Source organism: Vanellus vanellus, assembly GCF_965231255.1.
Source record: "Vanellus vanellus genome assembly, chromosome: 1".
NCBI lineage: Eukaryota > Metazoa > Chordata > Aves > Charadriiformes > Charadriidae > Vanellus > Vanellus vanellus.
Window position 1 is genome coordinate 140,492,288 of NC_138905.1, and position 24,860 is coordinate 140,517,147.

A 24,860-nucleotide genomic window follows, 5' to 3' on the forward strand; every position below is an offset into this window, starting at 1 on the left:
ATTTTACACTTAGCCTGGTATGCACCCAAATACATTAAAGAGCCTAAAATGTTAAACATCAGAGGCAAACCAAACATTTGCAAAATACAAGGTCTATTATTTTGGACAAAACTTGCTGCAATCACAGAGGAATGTTTCCTTTGGCTGCTATTATGTTCACTTCCATTTATTTATATAGAGCAAAAAGCAAACAATATTTTCTTACCTTGTTTTCTTAATTGTCTACAGATGGTACAAAAATGGTAGAATGATAAGGCTGGAAGACAGCCTTCCGGCTTCTACTGAACAGAGACATAAGAATTTTGCTAGTACGAGAATTTTACTGCTTCTCTCAGTTACAGAAGAGAGAGGGTCCAGAAACTACAAAATGAATGAAAAGTTTCTTTTGTCATCCAAACAAACAGAGAAAAAAAAAAAAATCCAAATACCAAAGGACAGTGGGACAGTGTTTTTACAACACCCTAAAGATAGCCAACTTTACTTCAATCATAGTAATAGCAGAGACTACCACTCTATTTTTTCTTTGAAAGTACTGGAATACCGCACTTGCTAAATCTCTCTGCGTGAAAGTGTTAAAAAGCACAGATCCTTCATCAATTAGTCTTTACTGAGGCTCTAGAACAACCATAACCGCAAATCACAAATCTCATCTCAGTTATTTAATAACAAAATCCAAAAATCTGAGCTAGGTCTATACTTAAAAAAGATCTAGAAACGCTGAGCACAGACTGCGCAGCTCACAAAATGCAAGTTTTGTCTTGCCTATTTCTCTACATTTTATTTCAAGTTTTATTATACCAATGTTATCTCCTTATATTTAACTACAAGTCCATTGATATTGATTTCTATTTCCAGAAATAGATAGCTGTAAGCAACTCAGCATAAATGCTGCATAGCTTCCTTGCACACAAACATGAGCAGTATAGCATCTTATGGCTAATTAGCCCATTTACAGTAAATCAAACCCATAGCTCAGCTAAGAAGCCTGCTGTATTCTCCAAACAGTCAGCCCACACTGTATGTTGGGAGCAATGATATTTTCTCTGATATAAAGAATAGTTGAGTTCATACAGATGTAAGCGAAGAAGGATGTGACGAAATAACAGAAAAAGGAGATTACAAAGGAAGCCTGAATCTTACACTGAAGTTTCTTTTGCCAAAATGAAATTCAAAGAGAGAATGTTTTCTTTGAACAAATCCTGAAGCAGGATCTAGGCCCTTGGGTAAAACCCAGTTCACAACATAACCTTACATACCCCTGTTTTCCAATAATCTCAATTTTGGCACAAGTTACCTTGAAAAGAACCCAGTTATCCAAAGAATTGTCATTTCAGAAAGCTCCCTCACAGCTCGGAACTTTTCTTGAAATAAGGGAAGCAAACACGACTTTAATGCAGAACAAAAGCTGCACAGCTTCCCAGAGCCTGAGAAAAGCAAATGATGTCCGTAAGTGGACAATGCCGAATAAGTGAATTATGTTGTCTAAGCACTTAGAGAAATGGAAGAAAACAAATACAGCCAGGTAATGCTACACCACAGACAGAAAAAGAACATACTGAAAAACCACACAAAGCATTATTAATGTATGCAAGTGGGTTTGGGCCCAGCCATCCTCAAATGTCAAACCTCAGAGTCAGAAGAAGATCTGAAAAAAGCTTTTAAGATCAATGTGTCAGGACTGTCCAACAAATGCAGGACAGGACTAGCTGGACAGGAGTCCAACAAACAGGACTGTCTTACTGAGAAACAGCTGCGTCCTCAAAAGAAGACAGGGCCAATTATCTGAGTAAGTAATAATTTAAAGAATGCTTAATAATTTATAAAAAAAATAATGAGGCTATGGACTGTTATTATGCAAACTACACAAAAAAAAACCTCCACAAAGTAAAACATGTTCAAATTTTGCTGGTAATTACCCCAACCAGAAAACGGGATCAGGTTCTTGTCTTATAAACAATGTATAGGAGCACTCATGGAACAAAAAATGCAGCTGCTTGTTAAAATTGCTTTTGGCCAGGTGTCTATGAGATCAAGCACATCACTCACACTGCAAATGAGGTTTGATTTCAAGTCATTCTCTAAAAAGCAATAGGACCATACAGCTTTATTTTGTATACAGCCTTTCTTACTCACTTAAAATCACAATGCTGCTATTCTAATGAATGCCAAGAACTGAACTAGAAACTTTCAGAGATCAAGAAAGGAACCTCAGTATTTCATCTGGGAAGCCAAAATCAATAATTTGGAGCTGCAGTCACAAACGTTGCAGATCCCGAGTAACAATCTGTGTATAACACACATTCAGCAAGAAGTTGCATTGCCAGTAACAGTGAAGTGAAGCTTTCTGTAAAATTTGAGAAAAAAAAAAAGTCAGAGAAAGTCCAAGAAATTCCCACACAGAGTAATTTCTTACAAAATGAAGAATCAGTAGAACAGTCACAAACTGCACCATCAGCAAGAGGCAGAAAAAAAATAACCCAAACACCCAACAACTGTCAACAAATCAAGAGTACACTATGTTTTAAAGCAACTTATAATGCAGAGTATAACCTCTCATTCAAAACTACCTTGCTAACTCACAAAATGAGAGCAATCTATGAAAGTAACCTCTGCAGTGGCCCCACAACAGTCCTGAGAAATTCAGGTAAGTACATGAGTACTATAGTATCTACCGATTTCCACCCTACAGAAGACATGGCAGGAGACAGCAGCAGAGCATGATTTCTGCAGGCTTCTGTCTCACAGTTGTGTTACAATTCTTTGAAGGATTCTACATGAAGAATTATCCAAACAATACAGCTTTCCTCCCCTCTTCCCCAGAAAGTGTTTCTTACATTTTTTGACAGTGTTTCTTAACAAAACTTGTTAAAAAACCCCTGTGCTGTCACTGGATTAAAAAAAAAAAAATCCTCTGAAAAAGCCCAGTTAAGAGAAAACAAGGGATAGTAATAAAAAGGCCAGTTTCACAATATAGAAAGGATACCAGAAGAGTCTCACTGGCATCTACACTATTGCCTGTGCTGTTGAGTTGTGTGTTTTTTTTTTTTATTTATTTTATTTTTTTTTTATTTGGGGGTTTTGATAATTTTTTTTTTTGGCGGGGGTGGGGGGGGAGGGTGGGTTGGTTGGGGTTTTTGTTTGTGTTGTTTTCGGAGGGATTTGTTTTTAAAATAAATGACCTGCAAGAGGATGAACAATCAAAGTTTACTGATGATGCCAAGATTACCTGGATTAGTCAAAGCTGCAGTGGCTGCAAAGAGCCACACAATAAAGACTGCATTGCTTAAAGTCACTGTAGACAAGGCAACACACACAAAACTCCCCCCCACACCCACAAGCAATAAACACAGACCCGTAGGCAAGCACTGGGGAGTATGCCAGAGATCTTTACTTGCATCATATTAGGCCTTGCTCTGAAAACAACAGCTCAGTGGTCAACAGCAGACAAGTAAAACATCTGGATTTATTAGAAAGGTAATGGCTACATGAGGTAACTGTGTCAATCAATCCGCTATGTTATCACAAACTGAAAGCTTCGTGTAATTCTTGTCATCCCACCCAAACAAGAATCCAGCAGAATTTAGAAATGTAAGGGAGAAAAACAGGCTGGTCAGAGATACTTACCAGTGTTCACATAGGGAGAATTTAATCAGGACAGACATGAGTTTAGAAAACATGCGGCAAGAAGAACTATTATATAGTATTATATATTAATCTATAATACATGAATCTGTAACATACCACCATGAATCCACAAAATGGGTATGGCCAGTTATTTTTTCAGAAATATAATAAAGCCAGTTAGACAGCTGTGTAAAATAGCACCATTTTCTTAAAAGCAGGTATGAAAGATTCAGACAGCCCTAACTTGCTGACTGTTAAAAGACTGTATTGAAAGGATAGAGGGGATATAATTATTAAAAAAAATAATTTACACTATACTTCTGTTTCTTAGAACTATCCCTGAATTATCAACTCCCAGCTACTTCCAAAAACAGGAAACGAGGTCTGGTAGACTTTGTCCCTACTCACTACAGCTGTCATCGTGGTCCTAGATACAACAGACATGACTGCCCAGACAATACCCCTGTCTCACGATGCGGAGGAGGAAGGTGGGGGGAAGGAAGGATGAAATCAATCCATAAAACAAAGGGCACATTAAACTGGCTATACAGTAGCTACCATAAAATGCATAATGTTAGCAAGTCAAAACTAACAGAAAAAATAATTTCCTTTTTGATTTGAAAGTAAAGGATACTGTCAACTACTACAAGTAAGGCATTTTTAGAAAGAGGTACAAGGTCACGCTGCCTCTAACCAATATTGCGATAGTCAGGAGTAGCAGATGTTGTTTGCAAGAGTAAACAGGTTTTTGAAAACAGCACTGGAAGACAGCATCCATAAAACAGATATTCATAGGATGGCTATCTCAAATGCAGGAGCTACAGAAAAACACAGCTGACTCTGGAGACAAGGACAAACACATCCAACGATGAAGGAAAAGAAATAAAAGCGATTATTTATTCTATAAAAATCCTTCAACTGTATGGTACCATTTAGCCTGTAAGATTCATGGCAACATCGCATGTGGAGCAGTAAGACTATTTTGAGCTTACTTAAATGCCAAAGTCTAACAGAAGCTTCTATAAAACGCAACGGATTGACACAAATCTGTATCATTACTCATTATATTTATAAAAAAGGAAATGTTACTGACTTGAAAGCGCAGCTAGCTTATCAGGCTCTCCGGTTTGGACTGGACAGTAGATGAATCACTATTCTGTCAGTGAATACTGACAGAGACTTGTCACCGACACTCACCTGTGACAACAGCTATCATTTATGAAATAAAACAACTTCAGCTGAGAATTTTAAAGCTGCATGAGGAAAACGCAACTCCAATCCCTAATTAAGGCTGGCAAATACTCAGTTCTTACAAAAGCTCAGAATCCCAAGGCCAAGTTGTGACCAAATAAAATTAGTCCAGTCGCATGAACTTGTGACTAAATTAGAATAGTTCACCTATGTTTTCTTCTTACTTACAGTGACTGCATAAATGCACACTTAAATAAAACGAACAGGAATCTTCCTAGGCAACATAACTCCAAGTGAAATTACTGGTCTACTAAGTTCACCAGAACTACCCTGTAACTATTTTTTCCTCTGTGAACCAGCAGGGTATTTTCTCTTAGCACTGAAAATACTGGTTCTGTCTAAATGTATGAAATTTAAAATGTGAAACAACTTAGAAGCTGCTCTCTGAGAATACACAGAAATGTTTCTGCAACTGTCATTATACAGAGAGTGCAGCAGATCAGGAAAAATGTCTAGTCCTTGATGGAAATCTTTGATTGGCAAGACGAAAAGGTTTTCCTCATCAGTGGGGATGCCCAATACATCATTACGGTTCATGACCTGCATGTTGAGTCCATCATATTTGCAAATGTACTAGTCACATTTATTTCCTGCAAGTCTTTCCCTCTAAAACTACAAAGCAACCAGAAACAACCTTGATACATCTCCTACACACAAGGAGTCACAAATCTGACTCCAGCCAGGTTATGACAGAGCAACCATACATCAGTATGACGCAGGCTCCCTTAGGAAGTTTTCCTTGTGATAATTACGAGCACAAAAACTGATACAGCCACCAAGATAACCCCAAATTACTGCTATTGTGATCTTGTGCAATTACCTCCAGTGCTGCTGCACACCCTCGCAGGCCTCCACCCCCAAGCAAATCATGGGATTGTCTTTAAGCGTGGCATACCAAATCCCACAGCCGTGTGGCCGAGCATTTCCAATATGAGGACACGGGTTTTTACTGTCAAGAAGTTACACATTTGTAAAATTTCAGAAAGCTTGCTATTGTATTTTTCAGGCAGCTTCCAGAATGTTGCTGGTCTGGCAGACAGAGAGGAGTCAGCAGAACAAACTGATGGTTCTTGTCACCAATGCCAGTGGTACAATTCAGATTCAAGTTGAAGAAATTTACACTTCCATCTTAAAAACAGGTATTAAGGGAACAAAGCACTTCAACATTTTTTTCAAACACTTCTTGTTTACTTTTCAATGTGAAGTCTACAGAGTATATTGCTTAAAACAAATCAAAGTGGACAACCTTATGCTTTAATCTTCCTGTTTATTTTATGATCCACATGGCCTATCCATAAGAGTGGAGAGGCTACATCTTGTTTTGCTAGAGGGAAACACATCACAAGAGAACATGTGGTGTGTCCACATGGTTTCTTGCTACATCACCATCTTTGAGAACACCATGCTTTATGCTGTGTACAGTTAATTATGTACTTGGTATTTCTTAGGAAAACGGGAAGCCATTCATAGCAGATATAGTCAGTAGTTGCAAAAGGCTGCACGTATTTGCACAAGGGTTCAAATCCATAATCAAGTCTGACGCTTATACCATTCTCATCTTCAGTGCAGGTCTCAAAGGTGGATCAACACTTGCAGGCTAATGAACATTACCAGGTCACAGATTACTTCCACACATTTTTGGCCATTTTGCTTAAGTGACAGTAAGTATCCAGTCTTACAAAAGTGGTTACTCTGTCCATCAATCTTAAGAGGTAGAGGGCTCTAGAGGTATTTTGCACTCAGAATATATACTGCTGGCAGAAAAGACAGACAATATTTGACATTAAGTGCATATGAACCAGAAGAACCAGATCCAGTTTTCAAAAAAAAAAAAGTCTACTTGTACTATACAATCCCCTAAGCAGTGTTTGCCTAGCTTACCTTTGAGCAATACCCAGTATGTTATTGCATTGATATTAAGTCTGCTTCAAGTACTTCTTTCTACTGCCATGTCACTACTTGCAGTATCTTAGTTGAACTGTCTGCCAACTTGCTTCAAGGAGTAAGATGAAGCTGCTCTACGGGTGAAAAAAAGGTGGTGGCAATTCAACCCATACAAGTTCACTGTTACACACACTGTTCTATTGTTTTCAATATGCAATGAATATTTCCAATTTTTTCCAAGGAACACAAGCCTACACATCAGTAACTATGGCACAGGAAAAATCCTGTGCCCAACAGAGATTTTTCAGAGAGATAAAGAGAGATTTCGTTTGACTCAACGTTGGGGGGGGAGACAGACTCTTTTTAGGCATCTGTTTTTCAAAGGGAATTTATCATCCTTATTGCATAGATAATTTTCTAGGATCTGGAAGTAATCTGAACTCAAAAGCAGAAATTAAATGCCTGACAGATATGAACAAGTGGGTGTGCACCAATAGAATTTCACAAAACTATAGACTTCCATTGATGTGGGGAATATCTTGGAAGAAATAGAAGAAACTGAGGTTTGTTATACCTTAGTACCAAAGAACTTTGAACGCATTCCTACCTAGCATACAGCACATCATCTTTTGTTTTCATTAAAAACTGGTTATGATTCAGATATATTTACACATCACTAGGGGCAGTGCACCAAACTGTGAGAAGGAATTAAAAACACTGCACAAGTAATGGAAAAATTAAGGAATCTAAATCAAGAAATAAAACCAATTTTGTTTTCAACCCTAAACATTATGGAGCTTGTTTTCACTGCTAAGATGGGCGCTTTGAAAAGAGAATGGGAAGATTTAAGTATTTTCTACACCTCTGAGAAAAACCTACAAAGAACACTTTACCTCCAAACACTAACATGACACTAAACATAAGGTTAAGAATCATCATCAAGAGCAGGAAATAATACAAAAGACAAAAACTTTATATAGAGAGATGACATTATCATTTAATTACAACTTGTATCTAAGTCATCTCAATGATTTTTCCAGAAATGCCAAAGAAATTGTCCTTTAAAAAAGAAAACAGGGATAAATATGAGATGACCGAAGAAATTCAAAACACTGTCCGCTCTAATCTCAAAAGTCACCTGGAGTTTAACTGATAAATGAAAATACTGTACTATTTCAGAATAAGATCTGATCTCATATAAACAATCTTCAGAGTGTGGAAAAAAACAGGGTTTCAAAGCTGTGTTTAACTACCAACAAAGCCACATATTTTCATTTGAGTATCCTACAAACACAATGCAATGCAAAACAAAACCCACTTCTTCCTGTACATAATTTGAATGGTATCAGTAAAAAGTTTCACTATTCAGTTCCTCTGTGATTAATTAACGGCTTTATAGATTACAGATCTTACAATCTGCTAGCATTTACTCTGCCATCATACAACTCAAAGCTTTTTGGTTTGGAATCCCAACATCCACTTCTGTTTCTTCAGAAACTAAATATCTGTAAATGGACAAAATACTAAAAGCATTTATCAGTTCACAATCCAACTTTATTTCTGATCTGCCTTCCTCCAGGTACATTGATACTGAGCTAACAACTTGTTTTACATTAAGCAAGGATCTTTAAAAAAAACCGACCAAGCAACAGAAAACATTAAGCAATATGCCTTGGAACTTTGCTCATAAGATTAGAAACTATCACTATTATTTTGAAGATGGCAAGTCTTCGCGTCTATTAGATTAAAAGTCTATTGAATTTTAGTGTGTTTCAATTTAATTGAGTAAAATACATTTTGCCAGTTTTAAAGTAACTGTTATACTGCTTTCCAGCACCTTTCCAGCACAGTCAATTTTCAACATCCTCTTAAACTGTATCAACTGTCAGTGCACCAGATTAAAACAATCCACCTATTTATGGTGACTGCACTCTTGTTTGTAACATCCAAGACTACATTCTCCCTTTTTTGTGATGGCACTGCATCTTAAACTTCACATGGTTGCCTATTAAAAATCTTAGGCTCTTCTTGCCTTCTAAGACAGTCCCCATTCCGTGTGCACAACTTGCACTGCATTACAACAAGAGGTGGTGTAAGAGAGATACAGCTTACGGGGGGGGGGGGAAGGGTTGCAGTGCTTTGAGATTGAGGTCCAGCATTTAGTAACTAAAGCTTATGAACTTTGAGATTTAATTTTAATTATATAACCTTAAAACCCTTGAAGAAACTGGCATCCATCATCAGAATTTCAATCAGTTCAGGAAATGGATCTGTCAATGTAAATCAGATACGAACACAATGCATTTGAAATTATCACTTTTTAAAAAAAATAATCTCAAAACAAAACACTAGAATGTGGCGGAGGTCATAAGGTGCTCCCGCTTTCCTTTCAAAACTGCAAGCTTTAAATAATATGTGCTCGAGAACAGAAAATTCCTTTTCTGTCAGTGTACATTAAAGCTAGTTCTGCTTTTTAAAATGCGTAACTACTACATCATTCTCCTTCTGCCTCAACTCACAGCCTAATCGGAAAGGGAAATAACTCTCAGAATATCTCAAAAAGGAGACACATTCTTCTGGTGCTTTGCTACAATTTAATCATCACCTGGATAACTATCATCAAACACTACAAAACATCCACTAACCTCTCTAGAGACTCTTCTCTTCAAAACTTAAACTGGATGAGACATCTCAGCTGCCTGAGTCACAGAGTTAGAGAAAAGCAATGTGCTCTGTGGCATACCAATATTCAGGATATGTTTCTAGATCTCAGTCTGTTATATGTACTCTGGTTTTGAATTAAAAAAGCAGACCTATTAGTTTCAAAAACAACTAAAAAAAAAAAAAATCACCGTTCTTCCTCCAAGTTCCCAACAACTTCATTGTACCATAAAACAAAGAAGTGCAGACATCTTTTTGTGGCTCTTATTTCCATATTACACCTTTCTGATAAAATAGTACCTAAGCCATGGTTTGACAAAAATCATCTTAAGTCTTACTCCAAGATCCATTTTTGGTAATTAACCACAGGTGGTATCAGTTACTTCACTAATCAAAGTTGTTCAATGCTTCCCCTTGTGAGATCATATTTTATTTCAGTGGTTGATGAATTTGCCATACTTTAATTAGATAGGCAGAAATTTTCCATTGTGAGCATCAGCCTCAAACCTTCAATTTTCTTGAAGTTGAACTGAAATGGTTCATCCAGTTCCAAGAAACAAATGAAGAAATAAATTCTTACATTCAAAAGCAAAATTGGCAACTTAATTTGAAACACTCTAGTGACGCCTGCTTCAGTAAAAGGAGTCTATCTGACAGCATCCAGGATGTTGTACATGGCTGTCTATGTGCACATACGCCTTATGTTGCTTGAGTTAAACACCTTTGAAAGTGTCCAGCTACTAGAAGTGTTAACCAACAGCAAGCCCTGTGAGGAGATCCTCCATGCTAAACATTTTGTAGGCTTAGAGCTTTAAGCAGAGAGGTGCCAAGGAAAAAGGAAGGAAGCCAGGTAAGCCAAGCTATGTGTGCCTGAAAAAGGCAAAACAACATTTGGAGTTAGGCATAGAAATAGAGAGCGAGAGAAACTGGTAAAGAAAGATTTTGACTGTTGAACTGTGTCCAGAACCACTCAGGTGAGAAGAACAATAAGGGATAAAGACTTCTATGTAAGAAAGAGATAAAACTGGAACAGGTTAAAGGAAATTCAGAAAAGGCTGGGACCAAGCACTGGAAAGAAGAGGCAACTACAGTATGTTCCCTCCAGAATCTGCAGACCAAGTCCTTGAATCTGACATACCTTTGGCAGCAGAGAAACCTAAACCTGGTGGGCAAGGTATCCCAGTCCCCTTCTAGTGTGGACCCCCGCATGAAACAACAATCGATCATTGCTCCTGTTAGCTTGGAAAATTGTAGTTCAGTTGATAGAATTACATGGACATCACTAGGACACCATATTTCTTTTGTCTTCTCTAAAAAAAAAAAAAAAAAAAAAAAAAAAGTAAAAGCAATTAAACAAAAACTATTACAAGAAAATAAAAATTGCAGAGCAAATCACTCTGTAGAATGATTTAAGAGTTCTGTAACTATGTGTTATATATACAACCCTAGCCCACGCTCCTCACAAGCATACATGATAACATGCCAAATTTCATGGCCAAACAGCATGCTTCCTCTCATCGATTTACTGCAAGAGAGAATGACAGTCCAGTACCTAAAGACTGACTGGTTTGTGGGGGTGGAGGCGAGCTGATTTTCAGGACGCTGACTGCAACTGTGTTTTAGAAGGTGGAAGAAAGTCTTATTAACAGAAACACATCCATGAAGAATTTTCCTTGAAATGTTTTGGAACAGTCTAGATTTAGATGCAGCTTTCCAGTGACCAAGAAGTAGTTAAATTAGCATTGGAACTACTACAAAAAAAAAAGTGAAACAAATCAGAAATCTGAAAGAAAGCTTTTCAGTCCAAAGTTCAGAAACATTTTTAAAAAGTAATAATCTCTAGCAATGTGTTATTAAAAGGTATACAACCAATTATTTATTTTGTATCAAAACAAGCTGCACAAAAAAGTCCTCACAGAAACTTCTCTAACTCAAAGAGAAGAAAACTTGGCCATAACAAACTGCAGCCAGCATCAATCAAATATCCCAGAAAATTCCAAGCCTTTAGACAAAGAGGTACCCACAACAAATGTAGACCTAGTTGTTAATGTGTCCTGACTTAATTTAGTGTTGATTTAATGAATATTTAGTGTTGATTTAGTGAACTCCTAGATTTTTATGGTAGGTATTTTTTGGTAGCAAAAAAATAAAACAAGCAAAAATGTTTTCTTTTTACTCAGATCTTAATGACAGTTAGTGACCATTTTGTCCTCAGAAGAGGGCTAGATGCGCTTTTTTGAAACTACAGGATGAAGACAGAGCACAGGTCTGGATCAGACTTCTCATTAATGTAAACCCTTAAGTCGTAAATGCTTATCTACTATTTTCTAAAATTACTTCCAAACTTCAAATTAATTTTCAGTGCAAGTCAGCTGGACTACAGCCTGTAAGTCACTGTGGGGCGTGTGACTGTGTACCAGTGTTGCCACTCCCTGCTGTTCATCTCCACTCCCTCTAATCGGCTAATTAAATTGCTCATGCAACATTTCCCCAGTCAGCTTTCAGCAAAATAAACTAGATTGCTAAAGACCGACTTGTTTGCAGCACTGGATTTAGGATGGAAAGTCTGCACCAGCCAAACACCTTTAAGTTGAAAAGTGGGGCGATTGCACCAATCATTGATACAATACATTGGAGCAAACAGTAGCCTTCAATTAGTGCTGGTGATGTGCAGATGAAGAAACTAATTTTTAAAGTTTGTCTGCAGTTAGAAGGAAACGTGTTCATGCTCCCTCATTCTGCTGAAACTTGTATCCTCTGTTACCACCTTAGACAATGATGCTGAACCATAAACTCACCATCAGTCCTGTAGCCACTGATAGTATATCTATGTCAAGGAGCTTTAAGTAGGTCAGTCATCAGAAATTGAAGGAAATTCAAGTGATCAGCAAGGACATGTGTTTTGGCTACAAAATGTTTTTCCTTATGAAGCTTTATTGCTAACAAATGTTTAAAATATCACAGATTCAAATGTCTGGTTGACCTTTCATACAAGAAGTTTACATTTTCTTTCCTCTCACTCAGGTTCTGACAGCTTGTCTCACTCTGTTCATTTCTTCTACTTTTCTGAGGCACTGAGAGCATCTCTGCATTTTGGGTAGGTAGTGGGGTTTAATTTTGTGAAAAGAAATCTAATTGTACACTTCAGTATATTATTTATGACAAATGCTGAAGATACACAAGCACAAAACATTTTTCTGTTGCGAAGAATGATTTACTCCTGACAGAACTGCACAACCATAGCCCTTTAAGACAACTCTCTATATATTTGGGTTCTGGGTTTTACTAGAAAGACCATAAAGTCTTTGTCACCGTAATACTTCAGCACCAAGTCTGTTTCATGAGAAACAGACTGCTGTGAAGTCAGCAAATATTGCTACTCCTATTCAACACCAGAGATGGAAGCAAAGATGCCATACAACTCTGCACAGGCACACAAGCAACCCGTGGCAAAAGAGGTAATGTATTTAGATCTCCCAGTTTCCAATTCACTAACATTTCCCGTTCCTTGCTTCTCACAGGGTTTCGTGTTGAAGCTTTGCAAACTTGGGGTCATCACTGGCTTCATGGAACTAAACCACCACCAAAGCGCCACTTGCCTCTCCACCCTCACATTCTAATCACCTACACCTTTAACATAACAGGTCACAGCTACGATATTTTTTAAGATGACAATTTCCTTAATCAGCCAGAAGAAATTCTGTTGAGTAACAAAAGACTTGCCTTACACCCCTCCCTAACATCAGATTGAGCAATCACAGAAACTCCTCAGGTCTCTAAGGTGTCAGGAAAGGCACAGCCCTCCTCCCTCCTCTAGATACCAATCTCCCCCAGCAGTCAGGAAAAACATCAAGTTCCCAGAAGGTAAAGACTGTAGAAATGAAATAAATTTATTTTGCTAATAAATCACTATAGTTTTAGAAGCAGGGGAGCAAATTGTGGGGGGTTACCTTTTACAGAACAGGGGAAAGGTAAAAGAATAGGAAATACAAAAGTTCTGGCACATACTAAGAATACTTAGTTTAGAAGGGGAAAAAAAGTTTACCTTAGAGCTTTAAAGTTCTGCCCTACCAATTTTTTTTGAAAGTAGAAATAACACTATGGCATTAGAGCTGCATTTAAGAGCATCCAGTATTTATATAACGTCTTCCAGCCTCAGAACAAGACACTAATTTTTAATGTTACAGAAGCCTTTATATTTAGAAATAAAGGCACTTTACAGGAATAGTCATATAAGAAACATATTAAAAATTGTTTATAAAAGCTGATTTTGAGAGTGGAAATTTCTCTTAAATGCTGACTTAACTATTCTAAACATTAATTATATTTATAAGATACATAAAGCTTCAAGTTTTCCTTGTTATCATCTTAACATTCTTTCCACATATAAACACTCAACAAAACACTACCTTATGTCAACACAGTATGTTTCCATTAAAAAAAAAAAAAAAAGAAAAAAGGGACAACTGCAAATGTGTCTAATGAGAATCTAATGTCTCCTTTCTTCTGGATCAACAAAATATGTATTTGTAGAGGAAAGAAAGCATTACAGTAGTGTAATGATTTCATTATCCAGAATCCAAATACTCATCAGGAGTTGGAGAATTCATTATATCAGGTATTGGCCAGCTAGACACCCACAAACTCATTTTTGCATCTAATTTGTTTAAGAAAATTAACACAGTGATGACTAACTGATACTGTGTAGGAAGCGTTTCGCTTCCTTTACCATGAAATCATGTTTCTATGATACTATCCTAAAAGATGATAGTATTTTACTGAAAAATACACAGCTTCCAAATAAAGCATTGTTACTCCCCAACAGTAACTTTTTACAGTATTCACTGAACCAAATCAGAGTTTTTTTTCCTAAAGAATGCTGAAGAGCTTATATGTATCCGGGAAACTAAGAGATAACTGCTTTGTTTCATAGTTTATGTTGGAAGCTTTCAAAGCAAGTATGTAACAAAGTATGGTTTATCTCAGGAGACTGAAAAAATAAAAATAAAAATCTGTTTTTATAGGCTTGTGAAGGGATTTTGAAAACAATCATCTATTTTACTGAAGAGTAAAAGCACTGAAGCTGCAATTTTGAGTACAGCAGCAGGTACCTGTGCTTCACTTTTTAACAAGTTTAATGTACTCTCATGCTCCACATTGACAAATCTCTCCCTACTTCAACTATTCAGACGTGACTGCAAGTCCACTACAGAGAGAATACATTAGAAGGACTAAGGATGAACAACTTGTTACTCTCCGTCTGGCCACTTTAAAAGGTTCTGGATTTTGTTGCAAGTTTCACTAACACTTGGATCTTTTTACATTTAAAAGAAACAACACAATATAGAATAAAGCTAATGTGTTTCCATTAAAAAAAGCTCTAAATTAGTTTCATCAGGTCATGATACACTTTCCACAAAATCAAATTGAATTCAGCTTCACACATCAGCAAGACCATTCTTAAAATCTCTGCCAAACTACTCAGAGATAACTGCCCCTCTGCTACTACCAGAATATTAAACACCCTGTTGTTGGAGATGCACAAACACACAGCACAGGACTAGACTACTGCGAGTACAGAAACGGTCTAGATCTCAGAAACATGATTGACAGAACAGCTAAGTGCCTTGAGCAAAGAAAACATCTGATAAGGCCACATACATCCACAATAACAAGAGGACCTTCAATCATGATCCATCTTCCTGCTAAAAGGTCATTCAAATAGAAAAGTGACTGCAAGAACAGTTGAAACTGTACTGTTATTAGCTATCCAAAAGGATACAACCTCTCAAGCACCACAGTAGAGTTCCCTATATATTCCCTATTTCCAACCTTCACTCACTGAGACTATTTTTTGTCCTTTGTACCACCCTTGAACAACAGGCTGCTCTACATCCTTCAAAAAGCTCTTTATTAAATACAATTCTTTAGAAAGTCTGTGTCTAAGAAACATTACAACATATTTCCTAACCCATATCAGAGTTGATGGATGTAGGTAAATGAGCAGAAGAATGTAAATATTTCAAAGAATCTAGTAACTTAGAAATGGGGAGAGAGATTTAAAGGGGGAGAGAGCAGGGCTGGTGGCAGAGGGGAAGGCTTCCTTTCTACAAGGGTGAGGCAGGAGAAGTAGAGGGACACAGGACAGGACGCCTTCCCCTCAGTGCGAATGCTACTGTACCTTTGCCTAAACAGTTTAAAGCTTCCAGTTGATTTTGCCGTTTCATGGCGGTTCACAAGAACTTTGAAATAACCACCTCTTTTCTATTGTCAAACACTCTGCTCCATCTGTTTCTACTTTAAGAGCCAACCCAGGAATTGTGTACCTGACAAAAGCTATTTAGTTACTCAAAGCAGCTATTTGCTGCGCTTCCAGCATTTACCAAACAGTAGGCTCCTTCTGCCTTGAGGAGTTCAGCAGTCCACAATGACCCTCAGGTACATGCAAAGGCCACTAAAAAGATAACCCAATAACTTGTTATGTTGTGGAAAACATTCTCTTATCTTTGTGGCCTGATCTGTGCTTACCAAGAATGTGCTTGAATTAATTAAAAACTGAATACTAATACTGTATTAACTTACAGGGAGGAGAAAGAAGCTCTCTCCTAACTTCACAAATACTGTCATCCTTGGTAGGTTATGATTCTCTTCTGATTAGCTAGGCTGCCCAGGGAGGTTGTGGAGTCTCCTTCTCTGGAGACATTCAAAACTCGCCTGGACGCCTTCCTGTGCAACCTCATCTAGGTGTTCCTGCTCCGACAGGGGGATTGGACTAGATGATCTTTTGAGGTCCCTTCCAATCCCTAGCATACTGTGATACTGTGATAAATCAAACTGAAAAGCTGCAATCTTGTGATGTTTGGAAACAAAGCACAATCAGAGAAATAGAAATAAAGACTCTTCAACAGTTTTAGGTATAGCCACACATTGCAAATATGCAGACAATAATCATGCTGGAGTATATTTAATCTTACTACAGCTGCCTATATTGGCATGTAGGTATGTATCAAGGAAGCCTGGGTTTCCTCAGCTTCTCACACAGCTGACAGCAAGTGGTAGGCACCTTCAGAAAGCAATTCAGAGCACTTAAGTCATGTCTGATTTAAACACTACAAATCACTTCCCAAAAATATCTACTTCTATTAAACATCTACCTTAAGTCTCGGTGACCACCACCAAAAGTCTACTGCTTGGCAAAGCAAACATAAGGGATACGCATTCTACAAGTAAAGTTGAATTTAAAAACTGGTTACAGTTCAAAACTTTGTAGACATTTCCTATCACTGAATGAATGTATTTAAACAAAAGGCATTCAGCGACCCATTCAATAAACCTTAATTCTGTTTTACTCTGATTTGACTGTATGTGTGAAGTTACAAGAAGTCAAAAAATGAAAACTACTAAAAACCCACCACCAGAGTGGTGATACTATTTTTTTTTTGGGGGGGGGAGGGGGGGGGGGTAATAGCACAGCATACCTGCTGTATAATCTTTTAAGAAACAGAAGATACCGTGCCATATGGCATTAGGAAGATTAGAAAGCTTCCAAATTTGTTTCTTATCTTAAAGATAAGCCAAAAAAAAATTCCCCCAAAACCAAAACCCCAGAAAGACTTTCATAAGTTTTACAGGGAGGCATCAATATTTTTCTCACATATATATATTTTAAAGAACCTTCAACTGACCTTAATCAAATAGGCTCAAAACACAGACAACAGGAAGCAAGTTTGCATAGATTGAATGGATGAAGTCTGAACATAACTATGACAATTTTTACTTTACCTCTCTGGGAAACTCTTCATGCACTGTATCACTTAAACATATAGAAAATAAAAAAAAAAATCTGCTTAATGGCTGGAACCTAGCTCAAGTTTCTGTAATAAAGTGACCCACAGAACTAGATCCATATACATACTAGTGTTTTTTTTTTATATAGATTACAAATACATAAAAAGTCTAAACACAAGTGGTTTTCTTCAAGAAAAAAAAAAAGCTGATGCATAGGATGTAATATTGGCTCGGTTACTACTGAACAGGTGTTTTCTCTAATCTATTCATGACCAGGTTTCATTTCCCATTTGCCTTGTTCTTTCCACAGTCCCACATTTTAAATATTCATTAAGCAGGAGAACACACAATGAATCAAGTTCTACAGGAAAAAAATATATACAGTCCATTGAGTAAAGTGTATGTAGCATATGCATAAATACCACACAAGCCCACATTGGTTTTTTCTCAAAAAAAAAAAACCAAACCAAAAAAAAATACAGACAAACAAAACCACAAGCATGATGGGTAACTAGGTAACAAATGGCATTACTGGCAATCCTTTGACAACGGCAAGCAATAACTAGAGGTCTCTTGCTGGTCTTTTATTTTTACGCTAATGCCTATGGTAGCATCCAAAATTCACACTAAAAAGTAGCAATAGACACTAACAACAAAAGAAGTTTAAGTTGTCCTTTAATAGACTAAATTAATAAACATTCAAATAGGCAATCCCACTGTCTAACTCCTATTGCCATAACTATTCCCATAAACCACACCAATTCCTCCACCAGACTCCACAGACATGAATATTTTTGTTTGCATTTTGTTTTAAACTAAAAAATCATGACAGATTTGAAAGCTTTTACCTAACTAGCTAGAAGGAGGAAATGCAGAGGAGAGAATAAACAAGCAATTTGGAAGCAACCAGCATTTCCAAAAGTTAAAAGTTTGCTTGCTGTGAAGAAGTTTCTTAGTTCTGATTTAAAACACAGCATTCTGACTCCTTCTCTTGAAGACTTTTGTCCTGAAATGTAGTGTGACGTGCACAAAGGAAAACTTTAGTTTCAGGACTGCAAGTGCACACACACTGTTTCTTAAATTGCACTCACACTGTTGACTTCTAAGCATATAACTCAACTGACTTGAAACTTCTCAAGTCACAAGCCTTTTAACCCATCCTCTTATTTCAACTCCCTATGCAGTTTGTGGATCACCTGTAGTAATATTGAAGATAGCTTTAAAATGCAATTTCCAATACTGGTAGCATTTCAACTGTTAATGTTCTTGTCAAAAAAAAAAAAACAAACAACAACAACCCTCTTTCAAGCTTGAGGCTTCCACAGCCAGACCATTTACACCACATATGAGTGTGGTAGGCTCCATTCTGCTAGTAAATTAACAGTCATAATAAAGAGTTCATTCAACAGCCATTAAAGTGCTAAAATTGAGAGCATTCCCTTCATCAATCATCTTACCAAAATAAAAAGAAATAATATCTTCTTGCATCAAAGCAAACCAATTTCTCTCTTCTGGTAATTGAGACCTCGGATCCAGCAACCACACACAAAGGTAATCACCACTCAAAACAGTTTCTATAGTACTGAAAAAAACCCAGCTTTTAACATAGTTGACAAGGAAAAAAAGATAAATAGCTACATCATGCTATTTTAATCCTAAAGGCATTCACTCTAATATACTAACATTTCCTAAATTTTCTCAACTATCAAATTTAACAGCACAAAGAAAAGGTTCAACTCAGACCAATCATTCCCAAATAAACCCCTCTTATAAGTTAAGAAGTTGAATAAAGGTTTCAAAAGAAATATTGAATATGATTTGATGCATCCTTTTCAAATTGCTGGTGAGGATACATGTTCATGTTATGGCCTGCAGAGCTCAGTAATTTTGCTCATTGTTTTTGATGACCAAGAGCATATGGATAGAATACAAAATAGAATGAATACTCCTTCATGTATTATCTTTCTAGAACTGAATGAAGTGAATGAAATTTGTCAAGATACAGAGACCTAGATTAGAACCAGGTCCTTGTCAGCAACAGTACAATGGCTCCTAAGTGTTTACACAAATGACTGCATTTACATTGAAGTTGTCAGTAATTTCCCAGGATTATCACTAGATGCTAGTTTTCTGGATGTCAAGCTTCACAGCCAAGTTTAAGAATTGTTAATGTCTACAAGCAATGCAGCTCAACTCAAACACCTAACTTGAGGGAGGCAACCGGTATTTATGTTTGAAAACGTCAATTCATTCGTATACAGCACCATTAAAGCTTTTTTTTTCCCTCTAAATAGTGTTGCAGTATAGCAATGCAAGTTAATAGCTTTTAGTTATATGTTTAAGGCCAAAGGAAAAAGAATTACTTAAATGAAAACAGTAATCACTTCACTTACTACTGAAACAACAAATTGATACAAGACACATAGAGAAGTCCTGCAGCCAATTAACAGAGAAGCATTCCTCTATACAATTTAAATAATTATTAGGTTAAACAAACTACAATTCACACCTAACCACAGACAGGAGCACATTAGGGAAGCGCAATGGAATAAAGAGAAATAAGCAAAGGTTTGGAGTCTGTCTAGTCTGATACTGCTGCTTCTTGAAAGACAGCACCTCCAGCTGGGGCATGAATTCAGCACTGATTCAGGAGACAAGAATATCTACTAAATCAACAACACAACTTCTTGCAACAGTCCAGGTTTCACTTGGAAATCTTGCTGAAATACCAGCCAAGCCCAGCCTTGATTAGCCTGCAATGAGATCATAGCTTGAGGAGGTATGGCTGTAGGCCCTTGTAAAGCTGATACTAAGAAGGAATTTATTTAAATGATACATCAATCTTTTCTGAAATGCATAAACTATAATGTTTTCGTATGTATCAATGTAATAAGGATAACACTGATTGCAGAGCAACTTCAGAGTTCCTACGGATATTTGTTATTACAGGAAGTGAAATGACTTTCTATCCATCACCCACAATCAATGCTGTGAATGACACTACAAGTTGGGCATCTCAGATAAGAGTCATTTTAAAGTAAAAGTAATCAAGATAATGCAGCTCTGGGAGATTTTCACAAGATTCACAGCTGAGCACCTCGACTTTTCATTTTCATTATTTCCAGTAAGATTCCCCTCTTCAGAGTTTGTTTCTTTAAAAAGAGGAAAAAACAATCTGAGGCTTGTGAGACTTCTAATTAAAGTCCTCAAAGTTGTGTATTTCAACAGAAGGTGAAATGACATGTTGCTATAAAAAGCAAGTCCTTTCTCTCAAGATGTCAAATTAGGCAAGAACAAGCTGCCTTTGGGCAATTTTTTTGGAATGTTATCATACACACATGCAGAGATCAGAAAAAATGTAAAGCATTTTTTAAAGGGACATTATAAAAACAATAGTAAGCAACACAACGACAATACTAAAAGACTTCTCTTAAATACTATCAACACCACTTGCACGTGGGTGGGGCAAGGTTTAGAAGACCAGCTATGTTTAAAGAATGAGCAAGCCATATCATGCACCGTTTTTCTCTGTGCCTATTGCAGCAACAATAAAAAAGGCAAGGGGAAAAAATAATAAATAAAAGGCTTGCGCCTGGCAGGTGAACGTGATATTTTACCTACCCGGTTTAGGTCTATTGCTCCAAGTCTTATTTCAGTTACAGAAAGAAACGGTATTATGAAATGGGGAAGCCTGCTCACCCCGCAATACCAGGGCTCAGTACCGGGCACCAGCAGCCTGGCTGTGCACTGACCTCTTCCCAAGAAAAACGCTTTCCTTCCTGACATTCCAGCGGCTGAGCATACGCTTATCCCCCTGCTGAGGCTGGAAATGTTTTCTCCTCTTTAGCATGCCTTCCCCTCACTGATTATTGGTCATCTGGTGCATCAGAGGACACGCTTGTTTTAATTGACTAGATTTCCAGCTAATAAATTCCCAAATAGTGTTTGCAGCTCTTCTCGTCCTAGACTCCCCCTATGATATCTGCTATTAAAAAATTCCCTTCCTGTCAGCAAGTGAAATAGCCACACAACCAGAGAAACTAATGCCCAAGACGTGTGCCACACAGAAAGTGCTGCAAAATTAACAACATGCACTTAGTCACTATTTTTTCAACTACAGTATTTTCTGGTACTGTTCTTCAGACAGTTAAGGTAGTTAACCCATAAGGAAAGCAGGAAATATTTTCACCACAGACTTCCCAGCATTTACATAAAGGTGCAAATTTCTTCAAAGGCTGATCTTACTTTCAAGACAGGGGTAAGCAAGGAGACAGGCAGAACTTTAGAAATCCTCCTTAAGTAGCTGCTATCTGAGACTCCATTCACACCTTGTCACATTCCTCTCCTTAAAAAGTGGCACTTGGCGTCATCCATCCTCACTTCCCCAGAACCGCCCTGGACTAGAGTGAGACAGAGCTCCATAGCCAGCTCACACTTAAGCACAGTTTGAATCCACAAAACCAGGAGTATTTCCACAGGTATCCCAAAAGATTCGGTCCAGCAGCTTTTCTTGAATTTCCCACTGACCAGCCACCAGCCTACCTGAGAAGGGATAGCACATGCCACAGGGAGAGGAGAAATGCAGGTGAAGCAGCATCCCCTCTTCCGTGGCAGCCCAGTGATCCCCATGTGCACTCTGGAAGGGGGTAACTTGAGTTCAGGGCTGACTTCAGCTGAGAAGAGACAAACTTTACATCTCCTGCTGCAAGAAGGGCCTGTTTTAACTACCTGGTACTAACTATTCTTCCCAGTAGCTTTCCACCACTAGAAGCAGTACAGAAAAAAAAAAAAAAACAAAAAAAACCAAAAACCAAAAAACGCCAATACCAAGATGAGCGGACCAAACCAAAAGGAAGATTTTGCAACTAAAGAACTGGAGTCCTGGGGACATGGGGGACACGAGCTCTAGTCCCTGGTTTCAAAACTAGTTCTTTAAACTTGCATCCAACAATTGTGAATGAAAATGCACTCCAAAACAGACTCAAGGATCCAGACCACCTCTTCTTCCTAGGTCAGCACTGATTGACCCATATTTCTCTTTCACATAGCAGCACAGTTTCAGGAGGTATCAATGCTGTGGTTCCACTTAATTGTTCCTTTGCAACAGATCTAGTTTACAAGGTTCCCATTCCCAGACATTTCTCTCCACATACCACAGCCACATCGTCATGCCACAAATACTTAAGCCTGTTACTTAATACCTAGGTAACATTATGAATAAGTACCACCGATCAGTCTTTAGATGTACCACTTACTAGCCATTACCAGAAAGGTGGAATTATTTGATTTGGCGAACGATAGCTAGTACATACATAGTAAGTAGCTCTTTTCTCCTTTCCTCAAACGCTCCCAGGTTTGATAGTCTGTAATTCAGGGCGCTGGTAAGAGGCCAACAGACGCGCAGTCATTTTTCAGCATATACATCTGACACTGACTTGTTCCTTGAAAAACAGCAGTAGGGAAGAGATCTAGAAAGAGATGGTTTCAAAAGTCCTAACTTGGAAAGTCCATAACGCAGTTGTTTCAAGGGTGGGAGAAGGGAACCAACTGGACAACTCACAATGAAACCAACTGAAAAATAAGATTAGAAGAATTTCTGCTGTGGATAAAACAGGACTTGTTGACCTCTGACACTCTGCGAACTTCTAAAATGGGAAAAGGCAGAATCCACAGGACCTGTAGACAAAGCATATATCTCTTTCCTACAGAAAAAAATGTGCCTTGCTAATGTAGACTTTTTTCCCAACTACATGTGGATCTATTTTAACGCGTTTTCACTTTGCAGCAAGAAGGCTGTCTTAACAGCAAAACCCAACAATTACTGGGGATGGGGGTTCTTAAGTCAAAACACACCCAGATGAAAAACACTTTCGGGAAAACGCGATGCATTTCTTTAACTCATGCTCAATATACTGAGATTAGAGCTGTGAGTACACAAGGACACACAAAAAAAAGCAATGAAGGAGGAAAAAAAAAAATAATAAGGCAACCAGAAAGTGTATATACACCCAGGAGCCTCCCCCTCCCCCCGCCTTGGCAGCAGGGATTTGGTAACTATGGTCGAGACCTTTTGTTTAAAGGAGGGAGCCACAAAAGGTCACCCTAATTATTTTGAATTCGCAAGTGCACGATCACCGAAGCAAACGCAGCCTCAGAGCCGGGAGTTTGAGTCTCCGTATCCTTCCTGCGCCCGGAGCCCGGAGCGGAGGGAGGGAAGAGCCCGGCAGAGGGGTGCCCCGGCCAGTCACCAGCGCCCGCAACGACCGCGCCGGGTTTTTAACGGGGAACCCCCGAAGCAGCAGGTCGCAGCCGGCAGGCTGACGGCGCCCGACAACCTGTTGCTCCCCAGACCCGCTGGGACGCGCCCCGGGCCGGCCGGCGGCCGCCCCGCCACCCATCGGCCACCCCCTTCCCCGGGCGTTAACGGCCGCCTTGGCAGCGCCGCCGTCAGGGAAACCGGTCCCGACGCCGCCGCCACCTGCGCTGGGGCCGGCGGCGCCAACGCCAGAGCCGCCCAGCCCCGCGGTGCGCCCCGGGCTGCGGGCAGGCGGCGCGGCCGGGCCGGGCCCGCTGTCACCGCCGCGGGCACGCCAAAATGGAGCCGGCCGGCCGGACCCGCGCACCCCTTCCCCTTCGCCCCCCGGCGCCTCTCACCTTGGTGATGATGAGGGGCTCCCCGTGCTCCCGTCCGCCCTTCAGGGTGAAGCCCCAGGGGGCCCCGCCGGTGAGCAGCACCTCCACCAGCTTGTAGCTCTCCGCTGCCCGCTGCTCCACCATCACCACCACCGGTTCCACCAGCACGGCGCCCAACCGCGGGTCGCTGCCGGCCAGCCGCTCCCGCCCGCTGCGCAACCCTACGTCCTCCATGGAGCCCCCCCTGCGCCGCCAGCGGCGCCCGTCGGGGCTGGGGGCCGGGGCTCGCCTGCCTCTGCCGGCCGCTCCCCGGTGCGCGCCAGCCGGCTGCTGCCCGCGGAGCCACCTACCCGCCCCGCAGCGCCGTCCAGCCCGGCCCCATCAGCGGCGAGAGAGGGCTGCTCCCGCCCGCCCCCTCCTCCTTCTCCTCCTCCTCCGCAGCCCGCGGTATTGTCTCACGCCGAGGCCAGAACCCAGCGGTGGTGGAGGATGGGGAGGGGGGGGCGGCTCCAACTTGTGGCAACTTGGCGGCGGGGCAAACGCCGCCGAGCAACGCGGGACGCCGGGAGGAGCACGGCCGGGCGAGGCGCCCCCGCCTCCCTCCCTCCCTCTCTCTCTCTTCCCTCCCTCTCGCCCCGAAAAGAGGGCAAAACCCGCTTACCCACCGCGGGCTTCCCCAGTGGGGGAACCGCTCGCCCCTCCCCAAAAGCGGGCAGCCCCACAGCGCGATCCCCCCCCTCCCCCCCCCCGGCGAGAAGGAGGAGGGGAAGAGGGGAGCAGCCCCGGGCCGGCCGTCAGACAAAGGCGGTGGCGGCGAGAGGTTCCGCGAGCCCCGAGTCACCCCGGGGCCGGGGCCGTACCGCCCCCGCCCCGCCACACACCGGGGCGGCCGCGCTTCTGCTTCACCCCCGTCCCGTCCCCAAACAAAAGCGGCGAGCAGGTGGAGGGAAGGCGGCCGCGCCGCTCCGGCCCCGCGGCGGCGGGGGGGGGGGAGGAGGAGGAGGAGGAGGAGGAAGGGG

At 40.1% G+C, this 24,860-nt stretch overlaps 1 protein-coding gene across 2 annotated transcripts in view; it reads right to left on the reverse strand.

Annotated features, from left to right (window-relative positions):
• The window catches only part of SHROOM2 (shroom family member 2), a gene marked incomplete at both ends in the record, with an annotated part of 125,431 nt that extends 101,356 nt beyond the window's left edge, over nt 1–24,075 (reverse strand). For both annotated transcript variants that reach the window (XM_082490557.1, XM_082490556.1), the window contains one exon: nt 23,863–24,075. In XM_082490557.1, coding sequence (XP_082346683.1) covers nt 23,863–24,075 — 213 coding nt within the window. The remainder of the gene's footprint in view (nt 1–23,862) is intronic.
• Between the last annotated feature and the right edge of the window lie 785 nt (nt 24,076–24,860).